The sequence below is a fragment of the Amaranthus tricolor genome, chromosome 5 (assembly GCF_026212465.1).
Source record: "Amaranthus tricolor cultivar Red isolate AtriRed21 chromosome 5, ASM2621246v1, whole genome shotgun sequence".
Taxonomy (NCBI): Eukaryota; Viridiplantae; Streptophyta; class Magnoliopsida; order Caryophyllales; family Amaranthaceae; genus Amaranthus; species Amaranthus tricolor.
Window position 1 is genome coordinate 28,708,393 of NC_080051.1, and position 24,880 is coordinate 28,733,272.

The 24,880-nt window shown below is 28.6% G+C and overlaps 2 protein-coding genes across 4 annotated transcripts; both read right to left on the reverse strand.

Annotated features, from left to right (window-relative positions):
• Positions 1-4,176: 4,176 nt before the first annotated feature.
• Positions 4,177-9,208, reverse strand: LOC130812507 (auxin response factor 18-like). Its single transcript, XM_057677992.1, has 4 exons — positions 8,435-9,208; positions 7,112-8,293; positions 4,873-5,780; positions 4,177-4,776 (listed from the first exon to the last, which is right to left on the reverse strand). Exons 2-4 carry the CDS (start codon positions 8,204-8,206, stop codon positions 4,707-4,709), a joined length of 2,073 nt encoding a protein of 690 aa, XP_057533975.1. The 5' UTR covers positions 8,207-8,293; positions 8,435-9,208; the 3' UTR covers positions 4,177-4,706.
• A 6,860-nt stretch (positions 9,209-16,068) lies between these two features.
• LOC130812508 (cytokinin riboside 5'-monophosphate phosphoribohydrolase LOG3) lies at positions 16,069-23,949 on the reverse strand. Of its 3 annotated transcripts, none has more exons than XR_009042063.1 (7): positions 23,262-23,949; positions 23,032-23,129; positions 22,681-22,711; positions 21,624-21,723; positions 19,519-19,589; positions 16,507-18,797; positions 16,069-16,415 (listed from the first exon to the last, which is right to left on the reverse strand). XR_009042063.1 is itself a non-coding variant. In XM_057677994.1 (7 exons), the coding sequence occupies exons 1-7, from the start codon at positions 23,379-23,381 to the stop codon at positions 16,410-16,412; spliced, it is 570 nt and encodes a 189-aa protein (XP_057533977.1). In that variant the 5' UTR covers positions 23,382-23,949; the 3' UTR covers positions 16,069-16,409. The 3 variants fall into 3 exon arrangements, 2 of the variants coding, with proteins under 2 accessions (XP_057533977.1, XP_057533976.1); XM_057677994.1 differs by having other exon boundaries at positions 18,654-18,797; XM_057677993.1 differs by having other exon boundaries at positions 16,069-16,437; positions 18,654-18,797.
• Positions 23,950-24,880: the final 931 nt, after the last annotated feature.

The window sequence follows — 24,880 nt, forward strand, 5'->3', positions numbered from 1 at the left end:
TAATTTAAGTTATTTTTATAAAGTTAATCCTTGAAAATATAATTGTAGTACTTAAAAATATAGGACTTTGTTATACATAGCCCTTAATTCCTATAATAAATGTACATGGACTAATTTCAATGGAATCTTTGACAAGTTTATTAATAGATCAACAAATTACTCATTAAATTAGCCTTGTAAAATAATTAATCTTTGACAAGTTCACCACAAAATTAAAGTAATAAATTGCTCTTATATTGAAAAAAAAAATTTACTCATGATTTATATGGGGAATATAAAAAAATCTTATTAGCATTAATGGTTATATGTAGCCCTAAACATATGACATTTGCCAAAAATATAAAGTTAGTACTACAGTAGTTAGAAATTTTGAGTTTTTATTTAATTATAATATTTAACATATAATTGTATTGAATTTTTATTTTGATTTTAAAAATTCTCTATTTTAATTATAAAGGGCCACAAGTTTAAAAATTTTTGATAAATAAACCGGACTTGTGTTATTTTGCTGCGCGAATCTCCACATAGCCATTTTTTTAAGTTTTTGCCTAAATACAAGGAGAAATAGACACTATATTTTGTGATTTCAATTTTTTATAAAATTAATATATATTAATAAGTGAAACAATTGCATAAATAAAAAGACAAATACGTATAACAACAGAAAAAATACTTTTATATAAAATAAAAGCACAAATTTTACTTCAAAAAAAATTAATAAAAACACAAATAATAATATTTTTCTATTTATTTTGCATCATTTAAAAAACTCAAAGTATTTAAAAAAAAAAAACGTAAAAAAAAAGGAGACATGAATGGGTGGATTAGTAGTACACGAAAAGAAGTGATGTGGCGTGACTGCTGTCTTATATAAGTGAAGAAGAAAGAAGAGATGTTTTATGTCAGATTTGTCGTACAAACATCCACATGGCGCTCATCGGTTTGTTCTCTGTAAATCCTTCCTTCTTTTTCTTATCGTCCCAAATCCCCATATTTTTTCTGAATTAAAGTCAACTTCTAAACTTGATAAGGATTAAGAACTACTGTACGTTCTCTACATTCAACTTGCCACAATTTTTATTTTAATCACTTTCTCCTATTTTTTTTATATTTGTTATATTTTTTATGTTAATTGTTTTGAATTTTTTTTGCAATAGTATTAATTTTTGGGAAAAAAAAAATTACTACTTTCTATATGTTTTCTATTCTATACCACATTTACCTTTTTGCCACTCAAATTCATCCTTTTAAAAGTTACTCTATAATAATTATCTTTTAAAAAAAATCATTTCTTAATTCCTTTATACTTCAAACTTATATAAACACACAAAGTAAAAGTTATAAAAGAAAAAAAATTATGAAAAGATATATTAAAACAAATCAAATAAAATTCTATATAGAAATTATAGACAATTTTTTCTTAGATCATGAACAACAATGAAGAGGATATCCCTTCCTTTTAGTTCCTTTTTAAGGATATCCTCTTGAATGTGGAGGGAGTATTACAATCCTCTTAGGCAAGAGGAATACTTTTGATCCTCTTCATGAAGAGGATGAAGATGATGGGAAGAGAATTGAATAAAACAAAAAAAAATTGCTTTCACACGTTGGAAGGGAGAAAAAGAGAGAAAAAAAAAAGAAAAAAGGATTTGGTATGCAATAATTGGTACACTTGGCACAATTTGATTAGTTGCATTTAAGTTTGATTTTTTACGACGGTATTATTTAAAACGGTCATAAAAAAACGGTAAAGTAAAACTTCGAAATAATTTCACCAACGGCTCTATTTTTTTTTCTATAAAATGAACATAAAGTTGCCTATATTTCACACACTTTAATTTTTCGGTCTTTTCTCTCTCTTCTATACTACCCATCTAAACTCATTTTCTTGTTGATAATTTCATTCACATTATCCTATCCTTAATTATGGATCCAAATATTTATATTCAATAATTACACAAATTACAATTATTAAATTTGGATAGGAAAAAAAAATATATGGTGGGGTATATGTGAGTAGGAGAGAGAAAGTGAAAAGAGGATGAAAGAGTATACCCTTAGATGTTGGACAATTAAAGGAATAGAATGAGAAAGGGGATCTAAATAGTGAAAAATAATGTGGAGGAAAGAGAAAATAATGGATCAAATGGAGAAAAAAAGATAAAATTGTGAAGAGGATATATTTATCCTCTTCATTGTTGATGCTCTAAGTAGATGTAAGAAATGTCTATGGGATAAAAAAAGATATAAAATTGTCAATTAGATTAGAAAAAATTAAATATAAATAAAAAAATACTTCTAATAAAATAAGAAAACTATAGCAAAATATATGGATCAAAGCGATATAATTATGTAACTTTTTCACTTAGATAGATTAATAAATGATTTAACCTTACAATTTTTCATTATCTTAATTTATTTCTTAACCTAATGTATAAATCCTAAGTCTCACTTAATCTTATCTTTAAAGTATTATATGTTATCATCAACTTATTTATTATTTCAAGGTACCATAACGAATTAAATTAATATGTGTTTTATATTGATGATACTCCTTCAATTATTATTAATTTATTTTTTAAAATAAATTTACTTAATTTTAAAATTTCAAGCAACAATGATTGTTTTTTATCTCAATCCATAATACCTTTCTTGATTCTTTTCATATAAAAAATCAAAAAGGGAGTAATTAAATTAAAATTAGATAAGAAATTGTAAATAAAATTGGAAGGACAGGAATATTTGCGAATAGGGTGGGAAACAAACCAACGACATGATGTTGAAATCACAACTTACTATGTGTCAGCTAATGTTAGGCTCGTCACGCTTTTTTTGTGAACTTTCACTGCCCTACCTTTTTTTTACGTCTCCTTTACTCTTTATGGTAAATTGTTAATAAATTACTTTTTACTTGATCCCGCCGAAAAAAAAATTATTTATAATTTATTTTTTAATAAATTTATTTTTGATAATTACATCGAATAGGTGAATTTATTTAAAAATAAATTATTAATTTATTTATTTTTAGTGGATCGGGTAAATATTAATTTATTTTTTACAATTTTTCCTTATTCTTTATTTTTTTTTATCATAGAATCAAGATAAGAAAGAATATTCCACTAAAAATTGTAGATAAGATTTTACTTGGGAAAAATGATTTGAATTAGTATGAGGGAAGTGTAGTTAAGATTTTACTCGAAAAAAATAATGATTATAATTGAGACAAAACTCAATTATTTCTTGTCTTCTAATTTCAACTCTACTAAACTATTTGTATAAAAGTACAATCTATGTAATTTATGGATAATAATAGATAATCATTTTTTTTTTTTTGAATTTGCTATATAAGGCAAATTAGAAGGAGAGTATTTTAAATGTTAATCATCTGTCCTCTTTGAATGGCATCAAAGCGAAAGTGTGCAAGTTTAAAAAAAATGGTAATTAATAAAGAGAGAATGAATTGTGTGGATGAAATTAAAAAATAGTTAAAATGCATGGATGAGAGCCATCATCTAAAAATAAAAATAATGCAAATTAAATAGGACAAACCAAAATAAAAAATAATACAAATTAATAGGATGGAAGGTGCATGTAGCAAATTCAAAGACATGATGGAGCAATTAACTGAGTAAAATTGATACTAATGACAATAGCACTAGCTTATACGCTCTTTATAAACAAATTAAATTGTTTATTCATAATATTAATTTTTTTGAAGAAAATAAAGTTGTTACAATAAATTAGAAAAATTAATTCATCAAATGTTGTAAAAACATACTTATTCTTTGTCCTCTTACAGTTTTGTCTTTTTTGTACACTACAATATGTCTAATCCACACACCCTTTTCCACTCCTAACAGCCAAAAAATACTCCTAAACACTTGTTCTTTGAGTGTTACTCCTAAACTAAAAGCATTTTTGTTCTTTTTTCAACAACACCAAATTCCTTGAATTTTATATTCCTATTTACAACCCCACAAATTTAACAAAAAAATAAAATAAAAATTTGCAAACCCACAATATTATTTCAACACATCATTTTCAGTATTTTCTTTATTATTTTTCATCTACATTTTTTTCTATATAAAAGATACTTACTGTCTCAGTTAGCATAAACGTCATCTGAAAAAATCCAGTGATTAAAATTTATTTTTTTTTGTAAACAAACACATCGGTTTCGTTCGAACTAAAAAATTGTCCAAAAAACTTATAAAAGTTCAATAAATTCAGTTAATTAGGTTGCCAAGTTAATTTAGAAGTAGCGCACGTAAGTTGAAAACAAAAAGAGTTTACAGTAGTAGAATATTTTTGTTTCTCAAAATCAGTATTGACATAAAAGCATGGAAAAGGTGTTTTTAACTTTTCATTCTTCACATTTGACATTCCCAAATAATGGGAACTCTTAGAAGGTATATTGACGAGTAACAATAATCATGCTCTTACATTACGTAAATCGATGTGAAAGCTCAAAGAAACGAAGGAAATTATGAAATGGGAAACATTTCTAGTGCACATTGAAACGTAATCCATACGAAAATTTATAGGTAAGGAAATCATATTTGAAGATTAACAGTTGAGGATCAAAATTGGCTCGAATATGCTTTCTTTAACATCGGCATCAATCCTAGTGAAGCTAGAAACAGCCATAAGACGATCTACCTGTACAATTACACTTGTTTTTTTGGTGTCTAAAACATCTCTACTCTCTACGCTCCTATGTTATCGCTGCTTGAATCCATCAAGATCGTCAATCTCTTTGCCCTTTTCACGAATTCTCTGTAGGATCATTAAAATCGGGTGCAAATAGATATTAGCGTTAGAAAAGCATATATATCATATTGAAGTTATACAAAATTCATCGGAAATTCTTACCCGAAAGGTTCGTCTCCAATTTGCTTCGATGAACCTTTCCTGTCTCTATAGACTACACGGTTAAGTATGTCGGAACATTCTATATCAAACATGTTAGCCAGCCGGCTGCAAAGTTCTTCGTAAGAATTAAGCAACGTTAGCTCAAGAGTACGGCCAACATCCTCCGATTCCATGAAAACTTTACAGTGACCCGTTTCTAGTTCCATGTCTAATTCTAGGCGGTTTTCCTTGAGAGAAGGAAGTCGTTCCGTAGAGCAATGATCCTGGTTTAGTGCTGAACCAGAACCATCAGAAACATTACCTGCTTTGTCGACATTCCCTTCAGATGAACTATTACCCGTAGGAGCGGGTGAGACAGTGTCACCCGAACGACTTAGAGACATTTGCTGCTCTGTCAATATTGGTTTACCAAAAAGCACAAATTGATGTGGTTTAGTCACATTGGATTTCTTACCTGATTGGTTTAGGTTTCCTATCGTGAGTAGGCACGATATATTATCGTTGGTGCTGGGTTTTTGAAAATTTAGAGAACTGGACGGTCGATTGGGCAGTGTGGTGTTGTGATCAAGTGCTGAGAAGCCACCTGAAAAGTAACCCGACTGTAATTTACTCATATGAAGATCGGACAGTGGAAGACCGAATTGAGCATGCCTGGCTCCCTGCATGCCTGCAGGAGAATTGTCGGGTAAACATCCGAAAGGGTTGCTTGGCCCTAAAAAATTTCCGGAAAATGTGGGGACCAGAAGTTGGCCTTCCATAGGAAAATCTGGATGGTGGGGAAGTCGGAATTTCTTTCTGGGTGGCGAGTAGCGAGACAGATGTATGGCTGGCATATTCGATACCAATTCCACAAGCCATGGACTAACACGTTTTACATTTTGCAGTAAATCGGGCTCATCCCATGTCACCTGCAAAACCAAGAATCTAAGAATTATCTATAGAATGCCAGAAAACATAATCCGATAAACCGAGATGATTCAGAAAAAGAAGGAAAGAATTTCAATCGACGAATATCAAGAGAGTGGTTATATCCGATTCGTTAAAGGTCAAGCGTCTAGTAAAATTGTAAACTACATGTATACATATTTATGTTAATTCGACTCGGGTACTGACGTTAGATACTGGTACATGTCGAAGTGTCGGATACGTCTAAATATTCAATTTTACGCATAAAAAGAAGTTTCTAAGTGTCATACCAATGTCCGAGGAACAAGGATCCGACACGGGTACGTGAAGCAAAATGAAGAGCCCGAGTAATATAGACACAAATGTGCTAAGTCAAACATCAGGATTACATAAGAAACATAAGAATATGGTAAGGTATAACAACAATGATTGTCCAAATCTACAAGGAAACTTCAACTTGATCGGATTCGTCATAATATATCTCATTTTTTGGATGTTTATTTAGGATTCCAGTATAATATTCCCAATGAAAGACACCAAACTGCCCTAGTACTCAACAAAGAGCAGGTTGTTAGCAAAGTCAATTATTGTAAAGTCAACAAAAACATGTACATCATCAAATAAAACAAAGCAGATTAAGAAATAAATCAAGACTTCCAGCTCAAACATGATGTTGAAGGGAATAATTTATTGATAAGAAATTCCCATTTGAATTTTAATTATCATTGATGACATTTATTAGGCAAAAGACTTCCAGCTGGATAGGTTAATGAAGCCAGATTCAGTCCTGAACTTCACTTGCACAAGGCAACTTTACAAACACAAGACAAAGGTTCTATTCAACTAGTTTATGCCCGTCTAAGTCGGGGTATATTCCAGTGTAACATGATTTGCTAGCTAATGATTTTTTGAATTCACAATCCGCTTAAAGTTGTCCAAGAATAGCACTAAACTGATCATAATTCGCTTTTTTCAATTCGCGCTTCGCGAGAAGATTAGTGAATCATGTGACACTGGTCTATTTGACCAGGTTTTCTATTCGACAAAATCTATGAAATGAGTATAGAACTAAAACAATTTCTCCTAATCAGCGTAACATAATTCGGCAACTAATTCACTTTTTGAATTCACAGTTAGCTCAAAACGGCCCAAAAATAGCTCGAAACTGATTATAATTCGCTTTATGATAAACTAATCATGTGACAATGTTACTAACAATGAATAAACATCGCAATTCACATATGCAAAGGACGTAAAGTGCGTCTTCTTTTCAAGTTCAAAACATCGCAGAAGTAAGGATAACGACGACATTGATGAAAAAAGAAGGCCGTACCTGAAGCAGCCTCCAAGGTGAATCGGGCCAGTGCACAGGATCAGCAACCTGAACAGAGGAAGTCGTGCCCATGAACCAACTTATCCTAGAAGAGTCTTCCGTTTCAAACGGCATCTTAAATCTCATTCCCGAACACCAACGAACTTGGAGTGCCGCTCTAACAAGCCCAGCCTTCACAACAAACTCAGGTGTACCAGCACGAGGGTAATAAACAACTTCAAAAGGCTGCCCTTTCGCAGCACGAGTTGCAGCCTCAATAACAGACTCCATCTTCACTTTCCCCTTAACCGAAACATTACCACCAACCCCATTACCATTTCTCATAACCCTATTCTCGTCCTCTCTAAGAAAAGCCGAAAAAGCACCATAGTTCAAAACATTGGATCCGGGATTCCACCCAAAAGTCGTATCAAGCCCTCCTCCGATTCCCCTCTTTGCCCTCCGAATCCCAACACACAAATCTCCATTTTCAGTCCTTAAAAACACAATAGAATCTCCAGCAACTAGCTTCTTAGCATTCACAAATGTACTCCAACCAGTAGTCAATAAATGTCTCCTAGGAGTCCCTCTATATATATGCCTAAACTTCCATGGTTCCCCATGAACATCCTTAGCAAGAATGTTCTGAACAGGTGGATCAGCCGAGTAATCCAACCGCGGAAATATAGTTTCTGCACAATAACGAGGGACTGAAAAACCTCCCCCATTGTTTGCATCAGACTGAGTCAAAGTCTTAGCAAATGAAGCAGGCTTATTCTCTTGTACCTCACCATTAACACTACTATCTTCATCACTATAATCAAGATCATTAGCCACAGGAATCAATCGAATTTTCGCATAAACCTCATCGGTTTCCTGGTCAGCTAAGTATCTTATATCCTCAACTCTACACAATACATAAGGAGGAATTCTAGGGAAATTCCTAAAATCAACATTTCCATTAGCATGTTCAATATGACCTTGGACAAAGTAATAAACTTTAGTATCAATTGTTGGCATTTGAACCATCCCTCCAGCACAAGCATGCCATAATTGAGAATCTAAACAATTATCAGTTTCCTTTATTTTATCTTTTGTATCCATAAAGGTAATCATTGTAAATATCTTAAGAGAAGTTACACTATTTAAGCTTATTTCAACCCACAAAACCACCCCACAACAAACTTCTTAATCAAAAAAAATCTGTCAAAACAAAACAAAGCAAATGAATGAATATTTAAACATCTGGTCATCATATGCCACAAATGAAAAATATCTGAAAAAAATAAATAAAATCAGATAAATGAATACTATATATTTTTACAATTTTAATAATTTTCTTACCTCAATAAGGTTGTCATCAATGGAAAATTCCAAAAAGATTCAGACTTTGCTGTAAAATATTTCTTCTCTTGATTTCTAGTTTCAGGCTTCAATAACTTTCCCACAAACAAAAACCCCAAAAACTAAAAAATAACTCAAAACCCACCAAAAAATTTAGCATTGCTGACAAATATTACCAATAATTGTTCCAAAATTTATAAAATAGAAATATTATATCTCATTTTTAACACCATAAAAAACAATAATAGGGTAAATTGTTTATTGGGTAAAGTAAAAATCAAAATTCAAACACAAAACGTTGAAACTTTCATGAAATAAGAGGGATGAATAAGAATTATTTTCAGTTTTGAGCAGAAAAAAGAGCAAGATCTGCACATAATTTGTGTTCTTACAAGAACATTAATGGGGAAAAACAGAGAAAAACACCATTAAAACAAAAATATCTTTCTAAAATTGGTTGAAAATAATAAACCCAATAGAAATACCAAAGGATTATATCACTCTTTTAGTTTTCTCTCTCTACCGACATCCCTACAAATGGAAGTGTAACACTGACTGTTTCTTCTTTACAAAAATCTTCTGTTTCTCTCACTCTTCTGTTTCTTTCACTCTTCTGTTTCTCTCTCTAAGTCTGGATATTTTCTCTCTCTAGAACTTGGGAAGATTCATTGAAATGGAAGCTTTGGATCATGGAAAAAGGAAGACAGAAGAACAAAAGGGTCCAAATAGTTGCAGCAACACTCAGCACAGTTGTATAAAAAAGCTTTTTTTTCTTTTTTTTTTCTTTTTGTTTTTTCCTTTGTCCCTTTTGGTTAACTTAGGAGTTAGAGGAGTATATTTTAATAAAATCAAATCCTTTTACTGGGTTTGTTTTTTCTTTTTTTCTTTTAGTAATTTTTAATAAGCTCAATGAATATAGGAAAATTTTGGGTGGTGATTTTAAATTTTTGTATTTTTTTTAATATGCGTAGTAATTTAGAGCTTCAAATTTTTTTATGTGGTAGATAAAATATTTAATTTTTGGTTAAATTAAATACTTATTTCGAGTAAATTTCGAAATATGTGGTCAATTAGTGTAATCACAACTTTTGTTATTTGAAAAAAATGTCATTACGTTAGGTAAAAATAGCGTAAAGTTAACAAAAAACTTCTCTTTTGTCTACTACATAGATAAATTGAAAAATCAAGGTCACCACGTAGATTAAAAAAAAAATTCTACCATATGAAAAAGCCGAAAATTTAAAGTTATCACATAAATTTTATTTTTTTTTAACAAACATAAAATTTCCCCTGAAAAGTTTATACTTCTAGTGTTTTGTTCCAAAATGATACACTAATGTAACAATAACTAATTTATTTATTGGCTTTAAAAAATGGAATGAACGAATATAATGAGTATAAAATCATTTGGTTTGGTGTTTAGTTGATTTTTTTTTCTCTAGCTTGGATTGAGTGTATATATATAAGGGTGAAAAAAAAGTCAAACTATTGAAATAAAAGTGAGTAGAGGTGCAAATCAAATAATAGAAATACTTGTGAAAAAAATAGAATGAGGGTAAATTTATACCCCAATGTAAAAAAACTAATTATTACTAGTATAGAAACCCGAGTAATACACGGAGTTTTAAATACGTTAATATCTTAATGAAATTTTAGATTAATAAAAATATTAAATGAAGGTAATAAGTATTTACATATGTATATTGTAATTGAAAAATAATTAAATTTAAAGAAACCCAAAATAGATTGTTAATAAACAGTTTATGGGTTTTAAAACACCTCTTTATATATATATATATATATATATATATATATATATATATATATATATATATATATATATATATATATATATATATATATATATATATATATATATATATATATATATATATATATACATATATATATATATATACATATATATATATATATATACATATATATATATATATACATATATATATATATATACATATATATATATATACATATAAATATATATATATATACATATATATATATATATATATATATATATATATATATATATATATATATATATATATACATATATATATATATACATATATATATTTATATACATATATATATATATATATATACATATATATATATATATATATACATATATATATTTATATACATATATATATATATATATATATATATATATATATATATATATATAAATATATATATATATATATATATATATATATATATATTACATTTTCAGTACGATGATATAATTCACCATCCTTGTCGCATATGAGAATTCTTAGTCTTTTTCTAATAGTCACTCTAGAAATGGCGAAATAAAATTGTCCATAACTAAAAAAAGCTTAAATAGGAACAGACAAATATGGGATATAGTTTGTCCTTGACTTTTACTAATAGTCATTGATTTTCCATATTCACTTGTCATTCTGAATTTCTTGAATGTTATTTAAACTTATGGTTATATTAAAAAATATTATTAAACACTAAAGGTTCAGAGAATAGAAATGATATGAGCAAATTATTGGAATGGCCATATGGGGCTATTTATATTGTAATTTATGTCATGAAAGTGTTTATACATTTTTATTTTAATAAATGAATAATTACATTTCTAAAAATCAAACAATATTTTTAGTTGATTGATTTTTATTGCACTATATTTGGTAGCTAAGATAGCCTGATTGCCTACACAATGATTGGAGTTGGTTGATTTTTTTGCATTAATTTATTTGTTTCCATAATTGTCATCCGGTTTAATAGTTTTGACATTTTCCCAACAATTCAAAATTGTAATTATGATAGTCTAATAATATAAATGACTAATTTTAATGATTAATAAAATGAAATTTATGTCATTTTTGTTTTTAACAACCATTGCTGGAAAAAGGACAATTATGTACTTCTACTAATTTAATAAATTGCAGTATAATTGGAATGAATGTAATTTATTTTGCAATATAATTTTTTACCAGTGTAATTAATATTTTATCTATTTTCCAGTATAATTTTCTAAATTGTACATATATATATATATATATATATATATATATATATATATATATATATATATATATATATATATATATATATATATATATATATATATATATATATATATATATATATATATATATATATATATATATATATATATATATATACATATATATATATATACATATATATACATATATATATATATATATATATATATATATATATATATATACATATATATATATATATATATATATATATATATATATATATATATACATATGTACATATATATATATATATATATATACATATGTACATATATATATATATATATATATATATATATATATATATATATATATATATATATATATATATATATATATATATGTATATGTATATATATATGTATATGTATATATATATATATATACATATATACATATATATATATATATATATATATATATATATATATATATATATATATATATATATATATATATATATGTATATATATATATGTATGTATATATATATATGTATATATATATATATATATATGTATATATATGCACATATATATATATATATATATATATATATATATATATATATATATATATATATATATATATATATATATATATATATATATATATATATATATATATATATATGTATATATCAGTGTAATTGGAATAATTGTGATTTATTGCATCCATTAATATAAAAATGTTTAGAAAAATGCAAATGTGTAAATATGGTAATTCGAAAATGCAAATTAATCAAATTTCATTAATACTGTCCAATAAAAAAAAGACAAATCACATGCTCACAATCAAATTGCGTTTTGCTATTATACAATAAAATTAATAGAATGTATGATTGTATCCAATCAAATTCTTTTAAGCTTCTATCTAATTAACTCTATGTTCCTACTTTGGCTTTTATTTATCTCTTAAATATTTACAATCAATCTAAGTGAGTCCTAATTTTGTCATTTTTTTATTAGTTGGACTTTTTAATTTGCTATAATTTTATATTTGTGGAAATATCTTCATCACTTTTATTTATTATCATCCATACATTTCAACTCTCATTTAGTCTTATAGACATGATTCAATTGATTCCATCATTTTTTAACATTTATGTAAAGGTCCTTTATGTAGTGTTTGGGAACACGTTTTTCATTTCAAATTATGGATTTCAATTATGAAATTATAAATGAAGAATAGGTTTGAGTAGTTATTCTTAAATTTTCAACTTTAATTACTTTAAAAACAATGGTGGAATTTGATCAAAATCCTAATTTGAAATTTTTTTATTTGTCAAGCAATAAATTTGAGCCAATTCTAAATTTTCAAATAAAATCATCATTTCCAAATATGACTCTATTTACAAACATGACTCTATTGTAATCCAAAAAGAACTGAGATAGTAAGAGTTATTGTTATGGGGTCAAATAAATAAACCCGTAATTTATTTAGTCAAACCCTAACCACCCAACTCGGTCCAATAACTTCTTAAAATAACTACCCATTACTCACCATAATCTACCACTCACCCATCATCCCCATGATTCCCACATTTATTCACCATTTAACCTCCATTCTACCATGATAAATACATGTCGCGTACATCATTTGCACCGGACTAAGCTTTCATATTGCTATCATTACTCCACAAAAATGACACTACCCTCCTACTTACAATCTATATTCTTGATCAAATATTCCTTCAATTGATCTGAACTCATCCTACAATCCGTTAATCTTGTATTCATTCATTATCATATATTCATTACTTTCTGTCTCCCGATCTGACTTGAGCGTCGGAGGGGTTTTCCGGGAAATCACCCCCCGGACAAGGCTAACGTGTTGTTTCGCAGGAATTCAAGTCGCTTCCTTCCACGAGTTGCTCCTCTTGATCACACTTCCACCTATCTCCAGGTATTTTAAGTGTCTTTTACACTTCCTCGTTTCACAACCGAAACAGTTATAATCATGTTTGTAGTGAACTAATTGATTTTTCTTCTTTGTTTTTATCCATTGCCACTTGTTAATGTGGGAATGCTAATGTAAAAAAGAAAACGTATTTAAGGATAAGAGCTTTATTAATACCCTAGTATAAAACCCGTACAATATAATGCACATAATTCTTAGTAAAATGATAAATATAATTTATCGTAGAATAAAGAAATAATAACCTAAAATGCTAAACATTGCTATTTTATAAAAAACAAATACTATTACAAATTTTTTTGAAGAATTGATATTAAAAATCAATATAACCAAATTTTTAATTTTAATTTATTTGATGACCTAAAAAGATACTGCAACAATTTTTTTGCTTTTTTAGTTAATTGTAAATCAATGAAATTATTACTTTATCAAAGTGATATTTGTTTTCTCTTTTGTTAGTTGTAGAATAAAGAAATTTATTTAATGATCTAAATAGATTGCCCCACATTAATGCATTATTAATACAATTAACCAGTATGATCATTTTATATGGAAAACTTACGTTAGAATGCGAAGTGAAATTTTCTATTTTTTTAGTTAATTTTATGATTTTTCTCATAAATGATCAAATACCATCCACGTAAAATTGATATTTAATTTGAATTTATTTGCATGGTATCCCAACAAGCTTAGATAGTGGTTTTTTATTAGCTGAAATCATTGATATAATCAATATTATCATCATCATAATCAACAATTCATTATTATGTATAAGTCAATAATTTTAATGAAAAAAAACAGAAGTTTTCCGTCCACTTCAATTTTACACAAAAGGCTCAAACTTGTAATTCACAACGGTTCCATTAGACTCCATAAACCATTGCTCATTGGACTACATTTCAATTTTGATGCCTTGCCATTTGGTGATAGATTTTTCACAAATTTTCATATGATACGGTCTCACGGTGAGACTATTTTAATTGGGTTGGTCTAATATACATTTATTTTTAAAGTGATGACTTTTTATAGTTTTAAAGTTATCACTTTATAGTTAAAGTGATCACTTATAATTTCAAAGTGATTATTTAGAGAAATGGGCTTACTTGTATGGACTCGTCTCATGGTGAGACGATCTCATAAAAGACGGGCTGCTGATTTTTTATATTGAGGTCATTCACTGTGAGACGACTTAAATTGAGTTAGCTAAAACTATTTATAACTTGTACAAGTATGAATTCAGATTTCATTGTTTTTTTAATGATTTTTTTTACTAATAAGCCTTTTGTAAAAAACTCGTCTCATAGTGAGACGATCTGTTACAAAATTTGCTGAAATTTTTAATTGCTTCATACTTTCTCTGTTTCAAATTAGTTGCAACATTAGACAAAATAACACTATTTATTCATCACTCTTAATTTGTGATTAGTTTTTTATCTACAAGTTAATACATAGTCAAGTGAAATCTTGTTTGATTCATCTCATTGCAAAGATTATTAGTATCAAATTTTTATAATTTTTTATTATACATAATTAGAGATATTAATAATTGAATTAATGCATTGGACTGCGTAAAAAAACAAATATTGCAAGTAAATTGAAATGGAGGAAGTATAACCCATTTACAAAACTAAAACAAATTTTGTATTAGTGCCATGAGACATTACAAACAAATAATTTTCTAATGAGTCATGTTTCAAATTTAAAAATGATGCTTCACCATTTTCTCTGCTTTTCTTTCTCATGTCGGATCAACCACAACACCAACAATCGTTATTTTTATTGGGCCAATATGTGTTTGATCCGTTGGATCAATTTTTAAAATCATGTTTTCTTTGAAGTGTCCAAGCCCAATCATTGTTGAATCGCAAACGGATGATTATTAAATCGATGCAATGATCATTTGGGGAAATATGTAAGAATACTTTTCACAATTCTATTTCGATTATACTTTTGAAAGTGTTGGAAAATATATTAAAATAAAATAGAAATTTAAATTATTTGAATCATAGTTATTGTACTTCTTCCGTTCCATATTAGTTGTAATATCGGTAAAAATGACACTATTCATTCATCACTCTTAATTTGTGATTATTTTTTAATCTATAGGTTAAAATATAGTCAAGTGAGATTTTGTTTGATGCGTCTCATTGCAAAGATTATTAATATCAAATTTTTATAATTTTTTATTATACATAATTAGAGATATTTAGGATTAAATTAGTGCATTGGACTACGTGAAAAAGCAAATGTTACAATTAAGTTGAAATGGAGGAAGTAAATGATTTGTTTGTATTTTGTGATCGTTGTATTAAAATTCACTTATTTTGAGTTATTGAAAATGAGAAAATTAAGAGTGTACCATTAATGTAATATTCTTTTTCAATGATCAAAAGAAACAAAAGAATTAAATAATATTGGATATATAATCATTATCGATAATTTTGCTATTTGACTTGTATACAATAAGACTCATATAAGAAGAAAATTAACTGCATGTAAATTGATGAGATTATATTCTAAAGCCAAATGGTTATAGAAAGAGTAGGCCACTAAGATTATATGTAGTCAACCTCTCTCTTATTTGTTGTCGTGAAATTAAATATTAGTTATTTTCTGACATATAAAAAAATAATAAAAAGAAATAAATACATGCTAATACCATTCTTCTTTGAAGAAAAATGTGAGAAATAATTCATTTTACATGTAATATGAGAAAATTAGAGGAGATTTTCCACTAGATTTGATAGTTACAATTTCATTGAATAACAGCAAATTGTCTGAAATGATAATTTACAAAATAAAAAAAAGAAAATCTCATTTAAGTGATTTTTAATAAGTCTATAAAATTAGTGATGTTCCGGTTCCCCTCAGTCCTCAGTCCATTACTAGTAAGTCATTTAGATCCTATGCTTCTGATGATTATCATCTTGAAATATCACTTTGCTTGTTGTATTCTAGCTGCTCCACCTCCCAGCACATTTTCAATTTCACTCCTTCATGGCAAGGTTTATATTCCTGTTAGCACAAATTCAACGTCATACCATGTCAATTCATCATCTCAACTAGTTGCAAACTTAAATTTACCATAAGACGAGCATCGTTGTATCAAGAGATAACAATGGATCCTAGACCCGATCTGAATCCGTTTTGCCAGGTATAGGTCCATTTTATGAACCCGTAAAATTGACGAATCTGAGTCTGGTTCTCATAAAAGTATCTAGATTTAGATCCGTAAATCCTAAAAATCTGTATTAATGAAAATAAAATAAAATGCCTTTTTTTAGGATCATAATCACCATCTTACCTATTATATTCCACTCATATAAATTATAGTCAGGGTTTAACAAGAGAAGAACAAAGACAATTTAAATCAAAAAAAAAAAAAAAGCTCAAAAAGTCTTTCAACTAGATAAATAAAATGTGGATAAATATAATAAAATGTCCTAATTCCCAAGTCTTATCCCTAATGAGTAAATTTGGTCGTATTGAAAAAACTAAAGGAATCCCGCAGTGGCACTTACCCAATTCCCAGCTTGTGTCTCTTTCTCCCTCAAACACTCATCCACCCTCTATCTTGCCGGTTCGATGATTTTGTTGGTTCACTGCTCCTCTCTGTCTCACTGCTCCCAACCACCGCAGGCAGGTCTATTGTTCTCGCTGTACTTCTTTGTCTCATTCTCACTGCAGCCCTAACCACTGCCGGTCAATACTCTTCTCTTGTGATTTTTTTTCTGGCTTATTGTAGAATTTTTACGGTTAATTTTAGGGATTTTCTCTCTCTTCTCTATAGTATTTTTGATGATTTTGATATAATGGGTTTGATTTATCAGTTGTACTTTGATTATTAAGGTGTAAATTGATTTTCCATGATTTTTGATTTTCGAATTTTTGGGTTAGCAATTTTTCAAGATTTTTCAATTATATTTTTCATGATATTTGATTTTCGACTTTTAGGGTTAAAATTTTGGGGCGTTTTGATTTTTTTCTTGCTTATGTAATTGATTATTTTAGGGTTTAATATTGATATTTGATTTTCGATTTTTAGGGTTAAAATTTTGGGGCTTTTTGAATTTTTTTTTCCTGCTTATGTAATTGATTGTTTTAGGGTTTAATTTGGTGATAAGTGCTAGTTGTAAGTGTTAATTTGAAGTCTTTGTTTGATAACTAGCTTTGACCCGGACCCGATCCTGAATCCGTCAGATCCACAAATACGGATATGGATCTTAAAAATTTGGACCAGCATCTGGATTCGGGTCTACTTAGTCTCGATTCAGATCCAACCCATTTCCTTCCCTCTGTCTCTAATTTCGAACCAAAGTTAAAAGCTTTTATGTTGGTAATTGAACCCCAAGTTAGAATCACTCCGTATAACGAGTGAGACACGACCACCTAAAGTAGTCTGGCAATCAGTTACCGACTACTTTGAGTGGACGGGTTTAGCACGGTGGCTAATACTCCTTCCAACACTAATGTCCATTTGCTTTTTGGACACTATTCATCTTACTTTTAATTTGCATTTTATTATTAATCTATAAGTTAAAACATAGTCAAGTGGTATTTTGTTTGATTCGTCTCAATGTAAAAATTATTCATATCAACTTTTAATAATCTTTAATTATGCACAATTAGAAATATTAAGAATTAAATAAGTGCATTGGATAGAATCTATAAAGCAAATAAGATATTAGTAGTGAATTGGGGGAGTATTATTCAGTCGAAATTTGGTCAGCATTTGCAACCGACAATAGAGAGTCGTTGAGTGGGTTGTATCAACCACGAAATTGGTCGTTAAGTAGTTGAAAATGCTAATATGTATGGCTTTCTAGTTTTTACTGCCCAAATGATTACCTGATTCAGCTATATGCCAAGCACTTTCGACCCATTTGATAATCGATACTAAATGGTTGAATAGTGATGAAAAGTTGGTGCAATTTTAGTAGAAATAAATATCTCTTAGTCATGCTTATTCCCCTTTAAAGATTTCATTTTCGTTTCAAAATTCATTTCAATGCATTACCATTTCAAAATGTGGTATTAAGCGGTAATGAAAGATTGTGAAAAAAAACTTTTTGATGATCAAACTTTCATTACCACGGAAATGACAGGATACATATAATGAAAATTTACACTTCAAATTATTCTCATTCCCATCATTTAGTATCGGTTACCAAACAGGTCGTTTGTACAAGTACAAATTGACCGATAAATCCCAACAAAATACGTTTTATTACCTCCAATTTCTTTACCAATTCTGCAGCTGTCGGAGCAGAAACGATAATATGACGTGCATTAGGACTGATAAACCCTTCTTCCACTGCTTGATCAATGAAAGTGAGAAGGGAATTGTAGTATCCATCTACATTCAGTAAACCCACCTACACATTTGCACACATTTGCATTATTTATTATCATCATACTTAGTATATCCCGCTAAGGTTATTAGGATCGAAATTTTACTTAGGATCATTGAGGGGGTAGGATCAAAATTAGTGGAATCGGATCGTGTGATCCTACAAATGTGTATTAATGTGATTTGAATTACTGATTATCAATTATATTTGTTCTTTTTTAAGTTTTAAAGTAAGAGTAAAAACTTATTTGACATCATTTATTAAGTTTTGAATAAAAAATACTTTAAGTAATCATTTAACTGCAAATCAAGAAAAACTTGATTTTTATTAGGTATTGATATAATTATTTTAATATTTATTTATATGTTTGTGAAATCTCTATTACATAAAAATGTTTTACTATTGAAACTATCTATGTGGGATCGGATTGATGAATTGTAAGATCGTAGAATCGTGTTATGATCTCACCACCTAAATTCTCAAGCTAAATAGGATCGCACGATTCTACCACATTAAGATCCTACCTACGATTCGGATTAGTCGCCTATTTTTGGATCATAAGATCGTTGAATCGTAGATCAGAATTGGGATTTTGATAACTATGTATCCCGCGCATATATAGAAGCTAGGATCACGGTTTAGGAAGGGTTGGAAGACAGGGAGACACCATACCCATATCAAAGGAGATAAAGAGGTTGCTATTACTGAGACTCTCAATTCAAGAAAGATCAATAAGGAATTATACCGGTTTGTCATGAATGCCGAGTTGAGCCCAAGTAATCACCTCTAGTAGCTCCTCTAGAGTTCCATAACCACCTGCATATGAAGCCCATGAAAAAGGTTAACGAAAAGCAATCAACCCACTAATATTTGATTCCAAGCTAGACATATATGTCATTATCCCAATGCTATTAGGTCCTCCCATTGAAATGATGAGGTTTGATCAGGGATTGATCTTGTTGGACTTATTGCCAATGTTAGCATATGATTGAAAAAATATGGGATGCACACATTTCATAAGCCAAGAAGATACCATTTAAAGTTATAGAATAATTTGCAAGTATCAAAGTTTATTTTTTGCGAATTACAGTTTCTATATTTATTTTTTGCGAATTACAATCATCAAACTATCAAAGTTTACAGGTTCAGGCCAAAATACCGAATACCGACCATTTTGATGGTCGAAATTTTAGGTTAAGTGTTCGAAAGACCTGAGCTTGTAAACTTTGATACTTTGGTGTTTATAATTTGCAAAAAATAAACATTGAAGCTCTAATATGCAAAAGTGCTAAACTTTAAGACTGTAATTTACAAATTATTCAAAATTATACGGTAAGAAGAAGGGCTTTAATGACTTATAAAATATACATACTATATTTAATTTATCAATATAGGACAAACCATCCCAACATGATCATCAAGTATTTGGGAAAGAATGGGAGAATAATTGATGCCTAACTGGTGAGGAATCATGATAAAAATAGCTACTGCTTTACCTAATGTTTTTTACCATTTAAGGGTGAGACAACAGACAACATTATCACATTGTAACATGCTCTGGAGACTGGACTACATATTTACTTTGAAAGGTGGATATTCCATGATCTGATGACTATTAAGAACTATAATTATTAGAGCAAGATGTTGAATAGTCAAGATAGTCTACCCAATTTCTAATTTACTTGAAAACTTTATTAAATCTGAAATTTATCTTTGAGATATGATTTTACGTCAATATTTTTTAGTTAGGATTTATTATACAAAAATGATTTAATTACCTTTCAGAATTTGTTAGATATTATATAATTTCTACTCTATTAAGTTAAATTTAACCGACTTAAAACCGATACAATGAATCATTTTGATCACTCAAGAAAAGGACAATGCCTTGAACTTTTAGCTCTCTAATTTTGGCTTGTAGGAAATAAAATTCTGAATTGTAGCTACATGATATGTATCTAATTTATTTATTTAATAAACTATAATTAATTTGAAAAAGAAGACTGTAATTGCCTAAATGATTGTGACTCATTTTAATTTTCCTGTTAAAAATTTGGATAATTTGACACCTGTTTTAAGTGATACAAGATATAGGTTAAATTAGGTTGTATATGACTCAAATAAAGTGAGGTAGGCATCTCATTGAATGAACCTGTTTAGTGCTTTATCCTAGTGATGGTCTGCCAGTATGTTACTTCTTTCTATTTCTGTCACTTGTTGATGATTATGACTACAAAATATGTATTTTATTATTTTTTTTTATCTAAGTTTTTGGTTAGACAGGTTAAATTTAAGATATTAGTATTAAGTGGGTTGAATACTTATCTATATATGTATTGAATTGTGGTGTTTAAAACAGACTTAACAATTTGACATTTATTCATCTTTATAATTAAACCTTACCTTGACTAGACTTTGAAAATGAATTTAAATTTTGTAAATGTCAATATGAACCCAAAATCTAATTCCAAATTCACTGAAAATGTTTTACTCGAAACTGATATAATAACCCGAATGAACATCTTGAGTGTAACTTTGTTACTTAATAAAACACTAAAAGATAACACAAATTCTTGTGAGTGATGGTCCCTTTGAGAGACCATCTCTAATTGGACCGGTCTATTATATATTTTTTAAAATATTGCAAATAGGTATTAAGAATAATGTGAGTCGACATTTAAGATATTGAAAGTAGGCATTAAGAATGCGGTAAGTAAGCATTAAGAATAATATAAATTGGCATTAAGAATACAATAAATACACATTAATTTTTAATGGATTAGACTTTAAATTTGTTTTTTGTTAAAGAGTCTCAACAGATTAGCTAAGATAATTGAAAATGAATAAGACCTGGTAATGCAATAAAGGCATCAGAATGGCGAGCCATCTCAGCTTTCCTTTGATGCATATCTGCCACAGCCTTGACTTCCCCTACAGTTTCACCTGTTATCTGTAAAACCATCATTCAAAACCTAAGAAACAAACAAAATACCTTTTTAGGCCCTTCATTTTTCAATAAACAACCAATTACACTTTTTTTTTAGTGATTGTCCTAACCAGGAAAGGCAATCATGAGTCTCACTTACATTAGAGGGTACCGTTTTGAAAATCATATCCTGATATCAGTTCAATTAATTTCGGTGCTCGTGTCAAAATAAATATATTGACAATCTGATTTGATTTTATAATTTATTTATTTCGTGTTAAGTTAGATTATATATTATACTTCTGTTTATCAAATAAATTTTGGACACCTCTAAAACAACAAGGAAGTTAGAACGTATTAGAAGAAATGACGTAACTTCTTTTGTTTTTTTTTTTTTTCATTTTTATGGTTCAAAGATATCTTACATTGAGCTATTCCCTGTCCACTAATTGATTCCCTTACAATTAGAATGAATACAAAAAGTTACCATTACAGAATAAGCCAAGCAAAAAAAGTCACACGAAGATAAAACACAAAGAAAGGAAACAAGAAGAACACTATCAACCTTTGAGTATCAAAACTTTGATTCTCCATTAAACAAGTGGTCTTAATGTGATCTTATGGATAAGGCGACTAGCAAGAGGAATTTAAGCTCGAGTCTGCCTAATTCTTGTTGGGCCATGATTCGAGCCATTTTGGTAAAATCTTATTAATATTAAATTGTGCAACATAATACAGAAGAATGGTAGTGTAGTTAGTTTCTGTAGACGTTTAGAGACGAATGTTGGGTAGTAAACAAATGAACAGAAAGCAGTAAGTTGGAAGAACAGAAAGAATTAAGCATTAAGATAAGGCAGTTAAAAGCGATCAAAAAGGTAATTCTATGCACTGTAGTGATATTGCTATTAGAAGTACTAAAATAGTGCAAGAATGAAAAAGGTTGAAGACTTTTTGTAGGGAAATAAGCACAGGCAGACATACCTCTCGAGGCATGAGAGTCTTGGGAATCACTCTGCAAACAGAGGCACAAACATGACAATAACAATATTATTTCATAAATTCAATCAATTAGTCCTTTCATTAACTAACAAAAAGCATGCTTTCTTCAATCATCATGTTTCTTCTTTCCGAGCCGAATTTAGAAATATAATAATATAAATTTATTTTTATACGTGTGCTGAATTAATTCGATTATTAATTTTTGTGTTAATTAAGTGTATAAAAATTTAAAAAAAAAAACGAATCCACTAATTCAAAACCAAAAAGGTAAAATAAAGGGAGAAAATTGAATGAGAAAAATATGATTACAATATACAAAATGAAAGCACTTACCCTATAACATGCCGACCTCCACTATGAACAGCTTGAGAGACTAGACCCATTAATCCTATACTTCCTCCTCCATATACCAAGTCAATGTTCCTTGACACCTACATTTTACAATTTTTCTTTTTTTTTTTTAGTGTATAGAGGATTTTCCAGCCTTATCCAAGCATAAAAAAAAGCATGAAAATGAATATAATGAGAGTAAGGGAAAGAAAGAAAGAAAAACCCATGAATACCAATTCTTTGCCAAGTTCAATGGCAGCTTCTTGATAGCTAATCTTCTTGCCTTGTCTACTCCCACAAAACACACATATTCTTTTAAACTTTGATGACTTCATCTCAAAATTTCCCTCCATTTTTTAGTTAAAGGTTGATCGCATATACTTTGTACAAAAGAATCTCCTTTTCTGTCCCACTTTGTTGTCAATACTCTCTTATATTGTGTGTCACACAACAATCAACAATACAAAAAGCTTGTAAGAAGTACAAAAATCACTTTTTTCTTTGCTTCCTTAGAAAAACTACTTCAATACATTCCGTTACTGAAATAACATGCATCAGTTTTAAAAAGTGTTAACGGTACTAAAATAGCATACACCAATATTAAACATAAGAAGTAGGAGTTAAAAAGTGTGAGTTGATCAAGTGGACAGTGAAAAACATAAGATACTAAAAGACAATTTTAAAATAGAGCATAATAAATAATAATTTTATACACTAAGTTTATATTAGTCTTATTGGGTGGTTTGATGAGTTGCAAGTAGGAATTTTCATTTGTTGGGTGATTTGAGTTTGTGCTGCTTTGCTCTCCATGCGTATATATAAATGAGTTGGTGGCTGCACGTGATTGACCACAACCCTTTTGGCACGCTTACTTTGCCTTCCTCACACGCTTCTACTCCACATACTTGTAATTCTCTTGCACGCCTATACTCGATTGTTGCCAATTACTATTTTTTTTATTTTATTTTTGAAATATAATATGCGTTTGTTACATCACGTGATGCCAAGATTCAAGAATATACTAGCTTTATTTTATTCCTATATCTTGGGGAACTATTTTAGGGAGACAATATTATTTTATTCACTTATTTTGATTTATTTCATATATTGCTATAACCACATTTTTCCGAATATATTTACAAAAAATAAATTTTTAATCACACAAACATCGATATATAAATGTCAATATTACTTTCTCATTGAAATGTGAAGTAAATGTTTTCGACAATTTTACTAAAATGTGAAGACTCTATCAAGATGAAACTAAATTGAAAAGTTAGGTAATTTCATGGGGACAAAAAATTTTGTAGTAGAATGTTTTTTTTTTGTTTATCGAAGTAAGATAATATTCATTGATAAAAATAGTCATATAATATCTATTTTAATTAACAACAAGCAACCCCATAAATTTTGAGATCAAATAACAATCAAATAAAGAAAGTCTTTTGCATATCCTATTTGACATAGTTGTTTGATTCAATAACTTTCAACAAGAAAGTCTTTTGATTAGCTGCAATTTCCATATTTTCTAGCACCGCAAAGATCTTCATCAATGTATTAATTACATCCATAAAATTAAAATCGTCACCCTAAACTTTCACATAGAAAGACTTAAAAATCCAATAAATGAATAGAAAAGACCCATTTAAGGGTACATAAGCTCTCCAATAAAGAGAAAACGGAGTTTCATTCTAAACTTTGAAATTAAGTATGTTAATATATGAACAATTTAATTTTAACTTTTACATATGATTATTTCGAGTCAAATTAGATTAGATCATACTCTAATTCAATTAATCGGGTTAATTTTAAATATATAGCTCTACTACAACTCAAGTAGGGAATAGGTATT

Excerpts from the sequence above, each read along its gene's own strand:
- LOC130812507 (XM_057677992.1), bottom strand. The coding sequence starts at position 8,206 with ATGATTACCTTTATGGATACAAAAGATAAAATAAAGGAAACTGATAAT. Across the intron at positions 5,781-7,111 it reads CACCTTGGAGGCTGCTTCAG|GTGACATGGGATGAGCCCGA; the intron begins GTACGGCCTTCT and ends TTGGTTTTGCAG. Across the intron at positions 4,777-4,872 it reads ATTGGAGACGAACCTTTCGG|AGAATTCGTGAAAAGGGCAA; the intron begins GTAAGAATTTCC and ends ATGATCCTACAG.
- LOC130812508 (XM_057677993.1), bottom strand. The coding sequence starts at position 23,381 with ATGGAGGGAAATTTTGAGATGAAGTCATCAAAGTTTAAAAGAATATGT. Across the intron at positions 19,590-21,623 it reads TGCCTTTATTGCATTACCAG|GTGGTTATGGAACTCTAGAG; the intron begins GTCTTATTCATT and ends CTTCATATGCAG. Across the intron at positions 18,798-19,518 it reads TCGGCATTCATGACAAACCG|GTGGGTTTACTGAATGTAGA; the intron begins GTATAATTCCTT and ends GCAAATGTGTAG.